An 18,220-nucleotide genomic window follows, 5' to 3' on the forward strand; every position below is an offset into this window, starting at 1 on the left:
AATTTGATCTGTAATTGGCTAATTTGCTAATCCACCGTTTTTGCCAGAAAAAAAACTGCTGTGAAATCATCGCTTTTGTGATAATAATCCTTGAAAATCCTTCAGCAACTGGGAAACTTTGCATTGTGCTTTCAGACTGTGAGATGATCTCTGTAGTGAGACTCCATGAAACCCTTCCTTCCTTCCTTCCTTCCTTCCTTCCTTCCTTCTGTTTTTATTTACTTTTTTACTTCCTTCCTTCTTTACATCTTCCTCCTTTCCTTCCTTTATTAATTCCATCTTTCCTTCCTTTCATCCTTCCTCATTTCTTTCGTCTTCCCCTCCTCCATACCTTCTGTCCTGCCTTCCTTCCTTCTTAACTTCCCTCCTTTCCCCCTCCCTCCTCTCTTCTCTTCCCTCCTGACATATGTTATGACTTCAACATTTTTGAATGTTTAAGGCAGTGATTCTCAACCTTATTCATATCAAGGACCTCTAATTTAGTCCACATTAGAGCCACAGACCCCCATTTGATGAGATTTTGTCTCTTGGACCCAAATCTGAGAATATTTTTATTGTTAGATATGATTTTGTCCAGAATCCCATAAGTATCTCTATTGTAGATACTTATGGGACTTCTTGTAACTTGTAACTTCTTGTAAATGAAATATTTCTGAAGTTTAACAATTCATCAATTTGCTGGGGACCCCCTGGAACCTGCTCATGGACCCCTGGTGGTCCCCGGACCCCACGTTGAGAACCACTGGTTTAAGGCATTCAGCTGATGCTGTAATCCCAGCTGAGTATTAGTAGATTCAGTGTCAATGTGTGAATGTATACAGTATATATGTATGTGAATGTATGTTAATATATGTATGTTAATCAATTTGTACTGTTTTCCTTGTTTACGTTTTGCTGTGTAGGAAATGTGCTATATAAATACAATTTTAGTTACTTACTAAAGGACACATTACATCAAAGTGGTGACCTTTTTATTATGGGACAGCCTCTCTAGCTTTGAAATATGAAAACATATTGCTCATTGCTTTGATATAACAACCAACAGGTGGCCTGGCTGGCTGTCAATATATCTAAGTGGCTAAATAACACAAATGGTTTTCCCTCTGTTTTCAAAAAACACATTCAAAGCATCGCTGTGTGCCGTCTCATAGTCTCTATTCCTCTATTCGTGTTGGTTTGTTATCAGCGACTAAAGATACCATATAAAAAAAATAAAAAAAACATATTGCCTGCAGCCAATTCTGTAAAGAGAGCGAAAGGAGGCCAGAGACAAAAGATGATGTGAGAGGGATAAAAGGATGAGGGGGTGAGGGAGGAGAGGAGAGGAGGTGGAGAGTGGTGGGGGGAGCGTGAGGAGGGGGGGGACCAGAAAACCAGAGTAAGTTAGCGTGAGACGGAAGAGAGAGAGAGAGAGAGAGAGAGAGAGAGAAGAGAGAGAGCAAAAGAGGGAGAAAGAAAAAGACAGAGAGAGAAAGAGGGAGAGAGACAGACAGAGAGAGAAAGAGGGAGAGAAGGGGAGAGAGAGTGAGGGAGAGAGAGAAAGAGGGAGAGAGAGTGAGACAGAAAGAGAAGAGAGAGAGAGAGAGAAAGAGAAGGAGGAGAGAGAGAGAGAAACCGGAAACAGAGAGAGGAGAGAGAGAGAGAGAAGGAGGAGAGAGAGAAAAAGAGGAGAGAGAGAAAGAGAAGGAGGAGAGAGAGAGAGAGAAACCGGAAACTGAGAGGGAGAGAGAGAAAGAGAGAGGAGGAGAGAGAGAGAGAAAGAAGGAGAGAGAGAGAGAGAAGGACGAGGAGAGAGAGAGAGAGAGAGAGAGAGAGAGATGTGGTTATAGAGGTTTTGTATTAAAACCTGTGTGACAGAAGTCTCAGCTGGGAGAGGAGAAGAAGAGAGTTTGAGTCTCTGAGTATTTTTTTAGGGATTTTTACAAAAACCCCGTCCAGGGAACCGAGCGTGTAAACAAGCTGAGAAACTGAATCAAGGAGACAGCCTTCTGCGAATTTTGACGCACAACTAACCTCCTCCTTCTCCTCCTCCTCCTCCTCCAACTCTCTCTCTCTCTCTCTCTCCGCCATGCTGTTCTTCCAGCTCGTCATCATGTCCGGCACGGTGTTGTTGGCCTACTACATGGAGTGCACGGACCTGTTCGGCGTGCACGCGTGCAGGGCTTCTTCTGCAACGACGCCGAGCTGATGAAGCCGTACCCGGGGACGGAGGAGTCCGGCTTCATCCCTCCGCTCATCCTGTACTGCGTGGTCGCCGCCGCCCCCACCGCTATAGTGAGTAAAAAAAAAAAAAAAAAAACTTCTAATTTGTGTTGTGGAAAAACAGTTTGGAAGGTCTCCTCCCCCCCCCCCCCCCCCCCGCTGTTCACTACCAGTCCACAGTCTGGACCCACCTGTTTTTCATTCTCTTAAAAGCAGTGGTTCTCAACCTTTTTCATATCAAGGACCCCTAATTTAGTCCACATTAGGGCCACGGACCCCCACTTTGATGCGATTTTGTCCCTCGGACCCAAATCTGAGAATATTTTTTATTGTTAGATATGATTTTGTCCAGAACTCCATGACTATCTGTATTGTAGGAAGAGAGGTAACAGAGAAACTATGATCAAAATAGTCAGTCTTCTACATTGTATAATTGTTCTTGTAAATGAAATAATGAAGTTTAACGATTCATCAATTTGCTGGGGACCCCCTGGGATGCCCTCAAGGACCCCTGGTGGTGCCCGGACCCCACGTTTAGAACCACTGTCTGATCTAAAGGCTTCTACTTAAATGCTTGAAATGTGTTTCTTGGACAAATATAAATAGTGAAGTTGATCCTATGTATGAATTTCTTTCCAAAGCCTTTGCCTTTCCATCAAGGCAAAGGGCGGCTGCTTTAAAGAATCTAAATCTAAATCTAAATCTGATTTGTTTAACACTTTTTTGGTCACTGCATAATTCCATTTGTGTTATTTCATAGTTTTGATGTCTTTACTATTATTATAAAATGTGGAAATTAGTAAAAATAAAGAAAAATGCATGTGTCCAAACTTTTGACTGGTAGTGTGTCTAAATAAATACTCAGCTTTCTTTACATATTCACCACTTTAGCACCTGTGTTTTCTGTTTTGTGTATGTTTTTTCAGTAACTTTTTTTTTCTTTTGTCCCTTTATGTATTGATCTGCACTATGTTATTGGTTCTGATTATCTTTATTTTGGTTGCGTCACAACAGGCGGGCCACTTGTCAAGCCCCTATGGGTTTTTTTTGGCTCCTCCTGTTTATGTTTTAGTTGTTGTTTTCAACTCCAAATCTCTATGTTTTATACGCCATCTCCATTCACTATTATGTTGCATAATGTTTTTTTTTTATTATGTTACATAATGGTTTTTTTTCTTCTTAATACACTGCAAAAACTGACAAATTATCTGTATCTTGTATCCAGACTCATCAAGCTTATTTTAGGATTTTATTTAGTGAAATCATTTCACTGCACTGGCAGATAATTGTTCTGGTTTCAACAAATTTGACGGTTTTTTTTTCGAGGAGAATGTAACTTATTTCAGGACATTTACTTGGTAAAAGTGAAATAGTCTTGGAGAAAGTTTCTTGTTTACAGATTTTCTTCATTGTTTTATGATGATTTCTTGAAAGAAGTCATATTGGCATGAATCAAGTGAATCAAGATTTATTGAAACCAGCAAGATTATCTGTCAGTTCAGTGAGATAATTTGACTAAAAATATCATGAAATAAGCTGATAGGTCTGGAGACAAGATAAAATCACTGGACAACTTGTCTTTTTTTGCAGTGTACATACAATAAACTGAACTAAACTAAAAAAAAAAGTTGGCTGTTAGATTAGCGCTACTTAAAATAATTATGCTATAATTCTGCTGCATGCTGGAAAGTATACAACATTAATTAGATATGGCATTCATGCATTTACTTAGTCTCTCACCCTCTCTGTCTCTGAAAAAACACTAATTTTTTCACTGTTTTCAGATTTTCACATTTGAAACTTCTGGTATTATTATGAGGAAGAGAGAGAGGAAGGGAGGGAGGGGGGGAAATAGAAACACAGACATGTATATTTTCATCGTCACAGTCCATCCCATATGCAGCAGTACTGACTGTGTCCAGCCCTGCTGCATTTCTCTCTCTCTGCCTTTGCATGGAAGAAAAAAAAATGTGAACTCAGACTCCACTGTGAATTCTGGCAGTATGTTGCCTGGCTTATCAGTATAAATACAAACTGTAGACCGGGCAGAACATGACCGAGGACCGTTCCCGAACCTTTAGGGTCAACTGATAAATTTGGCACACATATTTTACAGCAAGCGGCACGGATTTCAATTTTCTTGCTCTGTCCTGTACTTTGCTGTGAGCCACATTTACCAGCGGACTGTAACGATATGTAAAAGATTTCATATTACGTTTTTCAAGGTGCAGTTTAAGTTCTGGCAGGGAATATGATGTCATGACCTAAGTTTGTATATGATTTGTGAGGTGGGGCCGAGAGTCACATGACTTAGACTCGAGTCCCAGTTTTAATTGCCTGAGACTTGACTTTATGCATGAAGAGAAGACTTGAGACTTGACTTGACTTGGGTTCTGGTGACTTGGGACTTGACTCTGACTTGTACTCTGATGACTTGAAAAGGTTTCTAAAGTCTTGACTTGAGATCTTGTGTTTGTGTAAATGACTTAGATTGAAAGTGATGAGATTTGTTCCAGCAGACGACTGAATTTAAATTCTGTTTTCTGAATTTGTATGGAATGATTGAATTTATTGAAGTTGAAACTGATTATAGAAATCAAACTCATGATGCTCTTACCAAGTTTTTATCCTATTAAAACCATATTGCATTGAAAAGTCCTAGATATTTAGTTTTCTTTAAGATATTAAATTGATACTAGACTCTTGATTTGTTCTGACTTGACTTGGTGTTACATTTAGACTTGGGACTTGACATTAATGACATGGACTTGACTTGGTAATCTACTTGAGACTGACTTGGGACTCGAGCAAATTTGACTTGGTCACACCTCTGCCATACAAAGAGAGAAATAGAGAACAGCATGTATTGTGGCTGAGGCCTCTCCGCCTATCCTTTCTCAAATGTTCAATGACAGATCATCTTATCACAACATTTACATTTTCTAAGCAATTATTTTTTAGAGTGGAGTTATAGTCTTACAGTAATTGGCTGTTGCATATAGTGCGATAGACCCTTTGTCACAAACATGGCTGACGTACTTCCACAGGTTCTAGATCAGTTCTCACCATTGCCAGCAGTGTTAAGAAGTGAACTTTCTGTCTCCTCTGAATGTCTGTCATCACTTATTCTGTTTCAACATAGATTCTAACACAATACAGGTGTTGTCACTGACATATCTTTCTGTTTCTGTTGTCAGACGACTCTAATTCACAAAATGCTAACTGGCTAACGGTAATTTCTGTGCCTTTTACCATTTTGTGACTCTCAATCAAATCACTGTTTTATAGTGTTGCAGTCGTCTGACAGAACAGAAACAGAAAGATATGTCAGTGACAACAACTGTATTGTGTTATAATCTATACTGAAACACAGAATAAGTGATCTGGGGCCGTATCCACAAAGCTTCCTAGTACTAAGAGTTGGTCCTAGTGGGGAAATTCTAAGAAAACTCTTAGAGTGATGACGTTTTCTATGAATTTCCCCTTAAAAGTAAGACTAAATCCTAGTAAAGCTATTCACAAAGCATCTTAGCCCTTAAGAGAGCTCCTAAGGTGGAAAAGTGTTAAGAGTAGAGAGGAGGACTTTTAGGAGCTTAGGAGTTTCTTAAGGAGAGGAGGAAATGGCTGAAAGACGCAGAAAAGACACATAAATGCGATTGTTATATAGTCATCACAATGTTAAGATATTTAGCAACAGGCAAACAATGCAGCAGTGATAATTTAGGTTTATTCAACCACATAGTAGAACAATCACACAAACAATCACAGCTCCTTCACAGACTCATATTGTGACGCAGCCTGTTTAATTCCCACTGGATGTTTGCACTGTGCACCGACAAAACAGCAGCTATGGACACAGTGAGTTTTCTCTGTAATGTCTGGTCACTGATGGGACACACATCCGCATCATCGGCAATATACTCTTGTTCAAAAATCCTATTCATATAGGCTTGCCAATATAGTCTATAAATTATACTAATACTACTGAGTCTTGAGCCATTTTCACCTTCATCAAATTAGTAAAGTATAATAACATTACTGCGTTCACCCAGATAAAGGCATAATGCATCAAACATCTCTGAATGTTTGTGGACACGGCCCCTGACAATATAACCTGCTAAGAAGTGGAAGTACGTCGGCCATGTTTGTGAAAAGGTCTGTGGCTGTTTCCCCTTCCTGTCCCCAGGCTGTAGTAGCGAGTCTCAGCCACCAGGGGTCAGCTTCCCTCCATGCCTGTTGATCCAGGACCAGCATAACAAACCAGACACCATATGCTGCTGGGCATCTGGGCCAGTTCATTATTCAAACCCTGTCAAACACACATTTTGAAGACTATTTGCTTTTGCCTGCTTCGAGTGTAAAATATTGCAATTTATTTATGTTTTTTTTTCCTTTCACATTGGATCCAAATGTGAAGGACAAGACCAGTCAATCCCAGAAAATGTGTTCAGTCTGTTTTAAGTAGCTGTTGCTTTGACAGGCCTTTACTATGTTTTAGCATCATACAGCACACATGTTAGGGAAGCACTGACATGCTGCACCAGATCACTTCAGGCATAATGTGCAACTGATAGAGGTTTCTTTGAATATTTAATTCAGTGCTTTACCACTGGCTTTGTCTTTACTGTCTGTCCTGCAGGGAGTCAGGTCTCCAAAAAGGAAACAGAGGGTCAACAGTGTAACAGTAACAGTGTGGTTCACATGCATAGCATTACTGAATGTCAGAAGCTAAACATAATCTTGTTTTAAGGTTCTTGTTTAAGGACCGCAGTAGAAATAAGTCGACTTTATCAGAATCAATGAATCAATCAATGAGTCATTTGGATGGTCAGCGGGACTTTTGCTCCCCCCACAAAATCACACACACATGCACACACATGCACACACACACACACACACACACACACACACACACACACACGCACGTACATGCACGCACATGCACGCACACACACACACACACACCCACACACACACTCTCTCTCTCTCTCTCTCTCTCTCTCTCTCTCTCTCTCTGTGGCAGCCCAGCACAGTGTTAAAGTGAAAGATTCACATCTACTATCGTCATTACAATAACTCAGCATCAGTGTATTCGCATCTATTAGCATCTATTCACATCTATTAGCACCAAGTGGATTGATCACTTATTCCTATTGGTGGATACCTACACTGTTACCAAGGAGCTGATAGGCTGCATCATATCGTTGCTGTCAGGTGAAAATCTCAAATTCTTGTTAATTTCATGTTTTAACTTCAACTGATAATCATCATGAAGTCCTTTACAGGATGAGGAAATTCTGCATCCGTTGGTTTTATGAAAGCCGTTTAAAACCAAGTGAATAAACTGAAAAATGCAAGGTGCTCAAGATAAAAGCAAGAATGCTTTTCTTTATTCCTGAAAAGTTGACATTTTGGAGACACGAGGATTTCACCTGTCAACAGCGATACGAAGACACAAAGCGTCAACCATGAAGTGTCCAAATCCGTGTGAAGGATGATTGTGAGCAGGAGACTTGATGAACGTCGGCTTTTGTTGCTTTATTTTCATTCATAAGTTACATCAGAACCTAGAGCTGGGCGATAATTCAATATTATCGTTTATCGTCTTTCAGTGGAATCATATTGTCATGACATGGTGATTTTTGGATATCGTGACATACAATTCTGCTGTCTAAACTGATGATAACAAGCTAATTTTACTTAAAAACCGCACACTGTCTACACTTGCATTATACTTTATTGCAATGTTTCAGTCATAGGACCTTCATCAGGTAAACATCACACACACATGTTTGCCTGATGAAGGTATTATGTAAGTGTGGACAGTGCGGGATTATATTTCTCTCTCAGTATCTACCTTTTTGGTTTTTGCCCTATGCATCTGTCACTCAAAGACTTTTAGGTGTGCAAAAATACTTTTTCTTTAAGGAACATTTATTTGAAAATTTCAGTTTTGTTTGACATCACACCCTAACTTTACTATTCGGCTCAATGGGATGAACATTCATTTGATTATTTAACGTGATTTTGCACACGCGAGCCATATCGTGATATATATCGATATCGAAAAAAATCCATATGATTATCCTGATATTGATTTTAACCATATCGCCCAGCCCTATCACAACCACCATAGCTCAACCCAATTTAAAATGTAACAGCTGTAGATTAGCCTATCAAAAGCTTCAGAAGTGGTGTGTGTGTAGGAACAGTATTAAGTATCGTATGGCACACCAAAAATGAAACCAGGTCTCCCAAAACTTACACTCTTGACTTGATGTTTCTATTCAAATATGCAAGCATGGTCTACAGTGGCACTCTATTAGATATTTGTTAGCTAAAACAAAGAAGGTTTACCAAGTTGGAAGTTAGGTATAAAGCCTTTTCTTCGTCTTACTGGAGGAATTTGGTGTTTTAAATTGCCTGCAAGCGCTTTGTCACATGTCAGCTTCTTTACTGCTCCTATTCTATTTGTCATTTCCTATGGAAAGCTATACAGAAAATCAGAAGTTTGGCAGAAATGCCTAAACTGAGGAGCGTTATGGCAGGCTGTCGCTACTTGGCACCATAAGTGACTTTTCATATCTCAAGTTTCAGCTCCTCTCCATACAGAAACCCTCACTGTCTATTAAGATTGCAATAGAAACATAATCAGGGATGTGATTGTTAAAGATTTCAGGTTTTTGGACACAAATTACCGCTCTACTTTTAATGAGATATTACTGTTTTCCTGCTGTTTTCCGTGTGTCGCCTTGTTGTTGTGTTGCTTTCATGTGCCTCGTCTCTCTTTGCTCCCACGCTGTTAAATGAAGCTGGAATAAAACCAGAATCACCGAATCAGAATCACTTTTATTCAGCAAAACACAATACATGTGCAGAATGTTTTTCTTGGTGTTGCTAATTGGTGTGCAGACACATCAGCGATTCCACACATACACACACACACACACACACACACACACACACAATACAATAAATTGGTTTAAGACCCAGAAAGAGTGCTTAAATTGGCCGGGAAATATGACAGAAAATATTATTTCCAGTTGACATGGTGAGAGTGCATCTCTGTGCAGGTTTGACAGGCTCTTCTGCGCTCATGATTTGATTTTAGGAAGAAAAGAAAAAAGAAAAGAAAAAAGGACACCTACTGTATACCGACTGGGCAGTAAAACCACGGTGCATAACCAAGTCTTGGTCCTCAATAGATAAATAAATAGAAATCTTGATTTGTTTTTTTCACAATCAGAAAAAGGGTGTTTTTTTTTTAAATCTTGTTTTGAGTTTCTCTTTTGTCTTTCAGTGATGTGATTTTTCAGGCGTTTTTTTTTTTTTTTGTCAGGATTTCAGCTTTTTTGACATAAAACTCATCCATGTGTAATGAGATGAACGGCTGCTCGCCCCTGATCACATCGCTCCCCGGAGAGTGCTGTGTCAGCTGTTTTTAAGTTATGTTTAACACCGCCGGTTGTTTCTCATATTTCCATATCTCTCTCTCTCTCTCTCTCTCTCTATTTTGCATCTGTGGTTTCTCTGTTCCACGGTCTCTTTATCCATCTGTAAGCCATCCCAAACTTTTTAATTGTGCCCTTTGAGAGTGCTGTGTCAGGTAGTTAAGTTGTGCCCGACACTGTAGATCGCTGTGTCTCCACATGCGTCATAAACCAGAGAAGCGGCCAATGAGAATTAATGATGACAACGCTGGGATGGTGGCCAATTAGCAAGGAGGCAGTAATTTATGCAGGATGTTCCACATGGCCGGACCAATGGGAGGCTGCAGGGGGTTTAGACGGGTCACGTGACCGCCTGGGTGTGTAAACCTGGTCAGAAATTGAGTCTTTAACCCTGAGAACCGAGATAATGAAAGCATGTTGTGGCTCTCGTTATGCGCTGACCCGACAGAAAAAGGCTGATGATTAATTTTGGGTCCCGACTCATAAGAAAAATACTACTAGGTGATGAATAGATGAATGAGTGAATGAACTGAAGCGTGGATAGCAGGCTAAGAAATTTCGTTTTTTCCAGAAGGCCCCATTGATCTGATTTTCAGGGACATTTTGGTACTTTTTCGGGGCAGTTTCATTGAACTTGCAAGTTTCCCAGAAAAATGTAATCAATTACTCTTTTTTTAAATTTATTTACTTAACAAAAATAACAATACAACACAAAAACACACAGAAATGAAATGAGAAAAAAACATAATCATGTAGAGACATCAGAAAAGATAAGAAAAATACTGTAAATATAACAAATGAAAAACAAAGTATATTAACTAGACAGAATGGAGATCACGGCCCAGTTATGAAGAAAAAAGGTAGAGAAAATCTAACTGATATAAACAAATGCAGGTATAGTATAAGCTTATTCATAAATAAAACGTATAAAGTTACATAAAAGAACAGAACATAATAAAGTATTATACACTCCATTTACAGTTTTTATAAATAAAACCAATTCAAAAGGCAAAAAAAACTAAAAAAATTTGAAAAACAGGAACAGAAGAATACAAAAACAGGACATATCAAAGCTCAAAATCCCATGCCTTTATAACTGATAGTTTTTCCCATTTACCAGTAAAAGCCCCTTACCTTTCCCTCTCATCATTAGCCTTTCCAACAAATAGTGATGTTTGAGGAAGGAAATAAATGAAGCCAATGATAACTGTTTATTTGGAGTATTTTAAAGTATTTTGGTCATCATGAACTCCCCCACATCAATCAATTACTCTTTACTCATTACTCATTTAAACATTTTTGTTATATGAAACGTATTACTCATTACTTTCCTAATTCCTCAGCAGCAGCAGTAATCAGTTCCATTCCTCGTTCCATTGCTTTGTGTCTCGTTGGCAGCAGCGGCTCCTTGTTTCTCCCTGAGTTTCTCATCTCTGTGTTTCTGTATCAGATGCTTTGATAAACTGGATGTTGTGTTTTTCTCTGTAGAAAGAGTTTTGCTGCCACACAAAGTTTACAAAGGAAGACTTTGCGTCCTTGACTGAGATCAATTCAAAGTAATTAATGAGTCTTGTTTTTGAGTTTTGTTTTGCTTCTTTAGCGAACAAAGTAAAGAAAAGAAGACGTTTTATGAACTTTTAAGGCTGTTTTTTCCGCTGTTCATTTCCGACCTGCTGGATAGGCGAGTGTGTGTCATCAAAATATCAAATCATAAGCCTGTTTTCTCTTTCCAAGCCTGGTGAATTATTTCTGAGGATTACACCCTCAGTGAAACATTTGTGTAACTGTTCTCTTTTTTTTTTCTCGAGTCCTTTGTTTAACCTTTTCATTTTCTTCTCAGACATCTCACCGCATCACACGGTCCGCGCGAATGTCAAGTTGTTGCTCAGTTTTCAGACATGATGCATTTGAAGAAAGTTGTTTCCAGTCAGTTATTATGACATTTGTACCCGTGTTGAGACTGGGGGGGATAAATGAACGGATCGAAGGATGATGGATCAATGATAGCTAACCTTTTTAACGCCGAAGCAGACTCTAGTGAGACAAATATTCCGAGGCACACCTAATTACTAATTGCTGGGAAATGTCAGATAAACTCTTAACGTGATCGTAGAGGATGAAATGGGAAATATGAAGAGCCGCTGATGAGGAGCGTTAAGTTTGAGGAGGGAAATGTGATCACAGACTGATGAGATTTTAATTTTAATTTAATACCTTTGTTTGCCAATGACAGCCAGACAGTCACTGGAGGTGAAGGAACACCTGAGTTCACTTCATGCCAAAAGTGACTGATAAGAGTATCATAAGTGTATAGGATCATAACACATTAGATTACTTTATTTGCCAATTTTCACAAAGTACAGTAACTGGAATTTGTGACCCAACATGAAAAACAGGCTTATTGTGGAGCATAGGTGGAAAGTAACTAAGTACATTTACTCAAGTACTGTATTTAAAGGATAAGGCTGGTGTTTTTTAATCACCGTCAACAAATCCTATGAAAATAACAAAATCAGCAATGATTTGTCTCGAAGTCTCGTCCATGTAGCCGGTGCCCAATGCAGCCATGTCCCAGCAGCCATAGAACTCCATTGTATTAAAAAAAACGGTTAAAAACAGAAGAAGAAGAAGAAGAATTTGTACAACAGCCTGACTTTTCATGGTAACAGTTAGCGATTTTTTAAATGTAAACTATGTCTTTGTGAGCTGTATTTAAAGGTTTTTAGCTTACAATTGGAGCCAGTGACTTCCGGGTTGAAGGCTAAAAAGAGAACATGGGAAGTCAGAAAGTAACGGGAGTAGAGCAAACGCATTGTTGATTTTGTTATTTTCATAGGATTTGTTGACAGTAAGCAATGCATTAAAAAACACCGGCCTTATCCTTTAAGTACAATTTTGAGGTACTGGCACTTTACTTGAGTATTTCCATGTTGTGAGACTTTCTACTTGTCCTCCACTACATTGATCTGCCGGCTGGAGTTACTAGTTACTTTGCAGAATAAGGTTTTACATGCAAAACATACAATAAGCTCATAAAATATGTTGCATTGTTAGAGTTTAAACTCCCCAACAGTGCATGGAGCAGTTAGACCGACAACATTAAAATACTTCTTACAGGTTAATGCATCAATAATTTAACACTCTGGAAGAATGAGGACTTTTACGTTTGATAGTTAAGTACATTTTACTGCTAATTCTTTTGAATGCAGGACTGTATTTTTCCATTATGGTATTGCTACTTTTACTTAAGTAAAGGATTTGATTACGTTTTCCACCACTGTTGTGGAGGATAGTGTTTTTGTTTGGTTGTCATGGATCGTTGATCTTTGCATTTATGCATGCTTTACATAATTGGGGTCAATGAATAATTTTCTTTGAATTATTACTTGTGCATTTTGATCAAATCTTCCATGTTGAGTTTCCTGTAAAGTTAAATAAGCCTGGCTTCACAGCATTTCGTGACATATCTGCATATATTATCCTTTATACACCTTGTCCTGCTGCACAAATACATTATTAGTTGTTCCAGTCATTACTTAGATATCAAACTATGGTACAGGACAAGCTGTCTTCACTTTCCGTTTTTTTGCTCTTTTCAGTCTTAGTCTTATTTGAAGATACATGCCTTTCTTTTGGTTCATATCGCCTTTGAAGACAGATGTTTCTCGGTTATTATACATCTGAAATGGATCTTTCTGTCTGTCATGATGCATTTGATGATAGTCTCATTCAGTATTTGCATGCTTTGTGTCAGTCATAATCCACTTGAAAATAGTTTGAAGCTGTCAGTGTTCAGCTTATTTCATGCTGATAAAGTCAGGCAGAAGAGTGAACCCAGCAGAGCTTAAAAACATTTATTACTGTTTTATGAGTGCTGTCTCTCCTTTCTTTTCTTTTTCTTTTTTTTGAGTTTCACAACATCACAACATCAGTCACTCCTGCTGCTCCCAGCCACATAGAAAGAAATAGATTAGATTCACATTCACAAGAACATGTTGTTGATGATAAAACAGCATTCATGAGGGGGGGATGCTCCGGAAAACACAGAGTTTTCTTACCTGTCCTGGGGCTCAAAACAAACTTTTTCATGCGCACACACACACACACACACACACACACACACATGCACACACTCTCACTCAGCCTCACACACACACACCTTTTTGTAGCGGCCTGCTTCACCCCAGGCAGCTGGCAAAGAACTTTATTTTGTGTGTCCAGCAGCAGTTTTTCCATTAGGCCTAATGTAATGTCCACAGTAATGGACCTGAAGAAAGGCCGCCTATAAAACACAACGGCTTATGTACACGGCCCAGACGGGGGCAAAATGTTCCTGTGGCCTGTAATGTGGTGCCTAACGTTCTGTTTTTCTTCCCATTGTGTGTGTGTGTGTGTGTGTGTGTGTGTGAGTGTGTGTGTGTGTTTCTCTTTCTCTCTTCCTCTTTATTTCTCTCTCTGTATCTTCATATTTCTGTCTATCTTACGTCCATCTCTGTCTCTCTTGCACTCCCTTTGTGTTTTGCGTGTGTTTTGTGTGTGTGTGTGTTTGCGTGTGTGTGTGTGTGTGTGTGTGTGTGTGTGTGTAGATTTTCATCGGAGAGGTGTCCATGTACGTGATGAAGTCGACGAGGGAAGCTCTGTTGGCGCAGGAGAAAACCATCGTCACTGGAGACTGTTGTTATCTCAACCCTCTCATCCGCCGCATCATACGCTTCATAGGTGAGACAGTTAACGATGCAAAGTACTCACAACTACTTTCACGTCCTTCATGTTAATGGTGCCCACAAGAGGCTGGCGACTCGGAAACACACACTCCTTCACACACACACACACACACACACACACACACACACACACCTACACACACCAAAAGACGATGATTTCTGTTCCTCTCAAATATGCTATGGCTCCAAATAAGAATAATCTGCTTCATAATTTTCTAAAAAAATAAATGTAGTTTAGTTGAAAGTGTATTTATTGAATGAATTTGAAGATACAGTCACAATACTGGACTCTGATTGGCCGAAAGCAGCAGCTCCTCTAATTCAAATGAAGTAAACCTGCTGATAAAGAGTTCAGATGCTGGAAACTGTCCTGATTGGACGGATTTCAGGAATTCTATGGTGAGGGGAGCCAATCAGGACCGAGTCCAGTTGTGATGCGTTGACTGGAGTTGGTCCGAAACTGCCTTGAAAATACACCTTTGAATTTAACCACTCAAATAAAATCAAATTTTAGCAATGTCTTCATTAAACATCTTTGGTCATATATGTACAGTATATAAATGGAGGGAAACGTATAATAGGGCCGCTTTAGTTAGATAGATAGATAGATAGATAGATAGATAGATAGATAGATAGATAGATAGATAAGAACTTTATTAATTGAACTGAATTAAGCAGGCTTGAATTGAACTCAAATTGTTACAGCAGCAGACACTTAAGACACCACACATAGACAAAACAAAGCACCAAATCAGGTACATAATTAGGAGAATAAAAAATAAAAATTAAAAAGAATAAATAACAATGCAAGAATAAACTATGTATGTACAACATACTGTATATGTGCAAATGCAGCCTATATGTGCAAAGCAGCTTGTTGGACAGTATATGTGCAAATTGTTACATATGTCACGTGTGTGTGTGTGTGTATGTGTGTGTTATATATGTTACACAGTTGTGTGTGTGTGCGAATGCGTGACTCATTAAAAAGTTTAATGGCAGCAGGCAGGAATGACTTGGCGTAGCGCACCTGAATCAGCCTGTTAATGAAGGTGCTTTCTGTTTAGTCACAGTGACATGTAGTGGATGGAAACATTGCCTGATAGTGACCGTATCTCACACAGTGTCTGACAGACTGTAAAAACAGATGGAGTAGTGAGTGTGATGTCACCCACAGGTTTCTGAAGGGCCGTTTTGAAGCCAAAAGTTTGGGTTTACGAGTTCTGCAGCCGCAGCTCCTCCGCCTGTAAAATGTCAATATTGGCTCGTAATCGGCGACCTGTCAATCACTAGGAAAACAACCCAGTTTTATAACCATTGTATCCCGTTAATGACACAATTATTTTGAAAATCGCCATATGGACACACATTAGAAGAAGTGAAATTATCTTAGAGACCATTCTTGTCGAAAAAGTTGATAGACTTTTTATTTTGAGTGAGAAGTTGTTTTTGTGGTCCCATTGACTTGCATGGAGTTGAGTGGGATTTGGAGTCTTTTCGGAGCCGGCAGCAGATGGTTGTGTTTGCACCACTCAACAAAGTCCCCCATCACACCCCTGTGTTCCTCTTCCTGCCCTCCCCTAATATTCCCTCCCCACTATCGCAGTGCCATCAGAGAATTTCTGCAGATGACAAGTGCCCAGAGTTGTACCTAAATCACACCAATTACAGGTCTTTTAGTGAAATCACTCACCTGTGTCACTCTCCCCAATGAGATTAGAGCCAAATTAATAATAATAAGATTAAGATTAAGATTAAGATGCACTTTATTGATCCCCTAGGGGAAATACGGGTGTCACAGCAGCAATGCACAGTGCAGTAGCAGAACAAAGTGCAGGGAAGGTAATAAAAATAATAAAAATAAAAATAGTGCAGAAAGGATAAAGGTAATATACATAAACAATATAAAGCGATTTAAAAAGTGTCTTGATGTCCAAAGTGTCTAAGTGGTGTTATCCAGTGTAATAAAAACTATCCAGTGTAATAAAAACAATAACAATCAAATAATTGAATAATAATCAAATTATTTTCGAGCTACTTTTCCACAAACCTGGTCCTTTGAATTGGGCGCAGTGATGCTTCCTTTCTGTAAGAGAGTTTGAGGCCTGGCCGCTCTTAACCAGGACTGTATGGCTCACTGATAAATAAAACCACTTCACTTCATAACACACTCATCAGGAACACATTAGGTAATTCATATGATTTATATTCCCGTCTCTTCCTGTACCGTCTTCTAAATTTGCAGGATCATGGAGGCTTGTAGTTTCCGGCTCTCTCGCTCTCTCCCGCCTTTCTATTTTCCCTCCATCATCTCCTCTCTCTTCTCACCCTAATTCCCCCTCTCTTTCCCTCATTGCCCTTCACACAATCCTGTCCCTATCCCCCCCTCCCGACCCATTTCTCCCCCACTCCCCCCTCCCCCAAACGCTCCGCAGACCCAGTGAATGAGAATACAAAGCAGAGTAATTTCATGGCTAAGCAGGCCAGATAATCAGCAGTCATATTTCACGGCCTGAGCTGGACCATCCCGGCCCCCCTGGCCCCTCCTGGCCCCCCACTGGCCCCCCCGGCCCCCCCTGGCCCCGGTCTGGGCTGCAGAGCTGAGAGTTCGGCCGCAATCACTCATATTAGCCGCTGTCCTCTTTTCCTTCCTCTGCCCGCCGTTCGCTTCCCTTCCCTTTTTCTTTCAATTTTTTTTCCTCCTCGCTTTTCAAGACTCCTCTCCTCTCCTCTCCCTCCCCTCTATTCCTGCAGTTAATGCTATCAGACCAATCGATCGCCTTTCTTTTGTGTGATTCTTCAGCAGCAGGAGCTCTGAGTTTTCTGGCTGCTTTGTTCTAAGACCGGTGTGTCTGCTGTGAACTGACCTTTTCATGTTAAAGATGGTAGAAACATGTTAAGTGACCCTGATTATTATTGCTAAACTATGCTAAAGCCCCTTTACACTTCCTCTGTTCTCTACTCTGCTCTACTCTCTACGCTGTGCTCTACTCTGCTCTGCTCTGCTCTGCTCTACTCTACTCTAGTCTACTCTCTCTTCTGGTCTACTCTAGTCTACTCTCTCTTCTGGTCTACTCTAGTCTACTCTCTTCTACTCTACTCTCTTCTGCTCTGCTCTACTCTACTCTCTTCTACTCTACTCTCTTCTGTTCTGCTCTACTCCCTTCTGCTCTGCTCTACTCTACTCTCTTCTGTTCTGCTCTACTCTACTCTCTTCTGTTCTGCTCTACTCTACTCTCTTCTACTCTACTGTACTCTACTCTCTTCTGTTCTGCTCTACTCTACTCTCTTCTGCTCTACTCTACTCTCTTCTTCTCTGCTCTACTCTCTTCTGGTCTACTCTAGTCTACTCTCTTCTACTCTACTCTCTTCTGCTCTACTCTACTCTCTTCTGTTCTGCTCTACTCTCTTCTGGTCTACTCTATTCTACTCTACTCTTTTCTACTCTACTACTTAGTGAAACGTAACATGTAAACTATGCCCCTTTACGCTTCCTCTTTTCTCTACTCTGCTTTCTTCTACCCTGCTCTGCTGTACGTTTTTCTACTGTACTCAACTCTGCTCTGCTTTGCTCTACTTTACTCTGCTCTAGTTTTTTTCTGCTCTGCTGTGCTCTCTTCTACTTACTTTACTCTGCTCTGCTCTACTCTACTCTAGTCTACTCTCTCTTCTGGTCTACTCTAGTCTACACTACTCTCTTCTGCTCTTCTCTACTTTAATCTCTTCTGCTCTACTCCACTCTACTCTCTTCTGCTCTGCTCTATTCTAGTCTACTCTCTTCTACTCTACTCTACTCTCTTCTGCTCTGCTCTACTCTACTCTCTTCTACTCTACTCTACTCTA

General features: G+C 39.9%; 1 protein-coding gene across 1 annotated transcript in view; it reads left to right on the forward strand.

Annotated features, from left to right (window-relative positions):
• The first annotated feature begins 2,029 nt into the window (after nucleotides 1-2,029).
• plppr1 (phospholipid phosphatase related 1) overlaps nucleotides 2,030-18,220 on the forward strand; it is a 45,095-nt gene continuing 28,904 nt past the window's right edge. The window contains 3 exon segments of the mRNA XM_071546198.1: nucleotides 2,030-2,152; nucleotides 2,155-2,274; nucleotides 14,240-14,372. Coding sequence (XP_071402299.1) covers nucleotides 2,069-2,152; nucleotides 2,155-2,274; nucleotides 14,240-14,372 — 337 coding nt within the window. The 5' untranslated portion in view covers nucleotides 2,030-2,068.

Source organism: Centroberyx affinis, unplaced genomic scaffold (genome assembly GCF_046629955.1).
Source record: "Centroberyx affinis isolate AG114_WGS23_722 - 3 ecotype Tasmania unplaced genomic scaffold, CSIRO-AGI_Caff_v1 ptg005169l_1, whole genome shotgun sequence".
NCBI lineage: Eukaryota > Metazoa > Chordata > Actinopteri > Beryciformes > Berycidae > Centroberyx > Centroberyx affinis.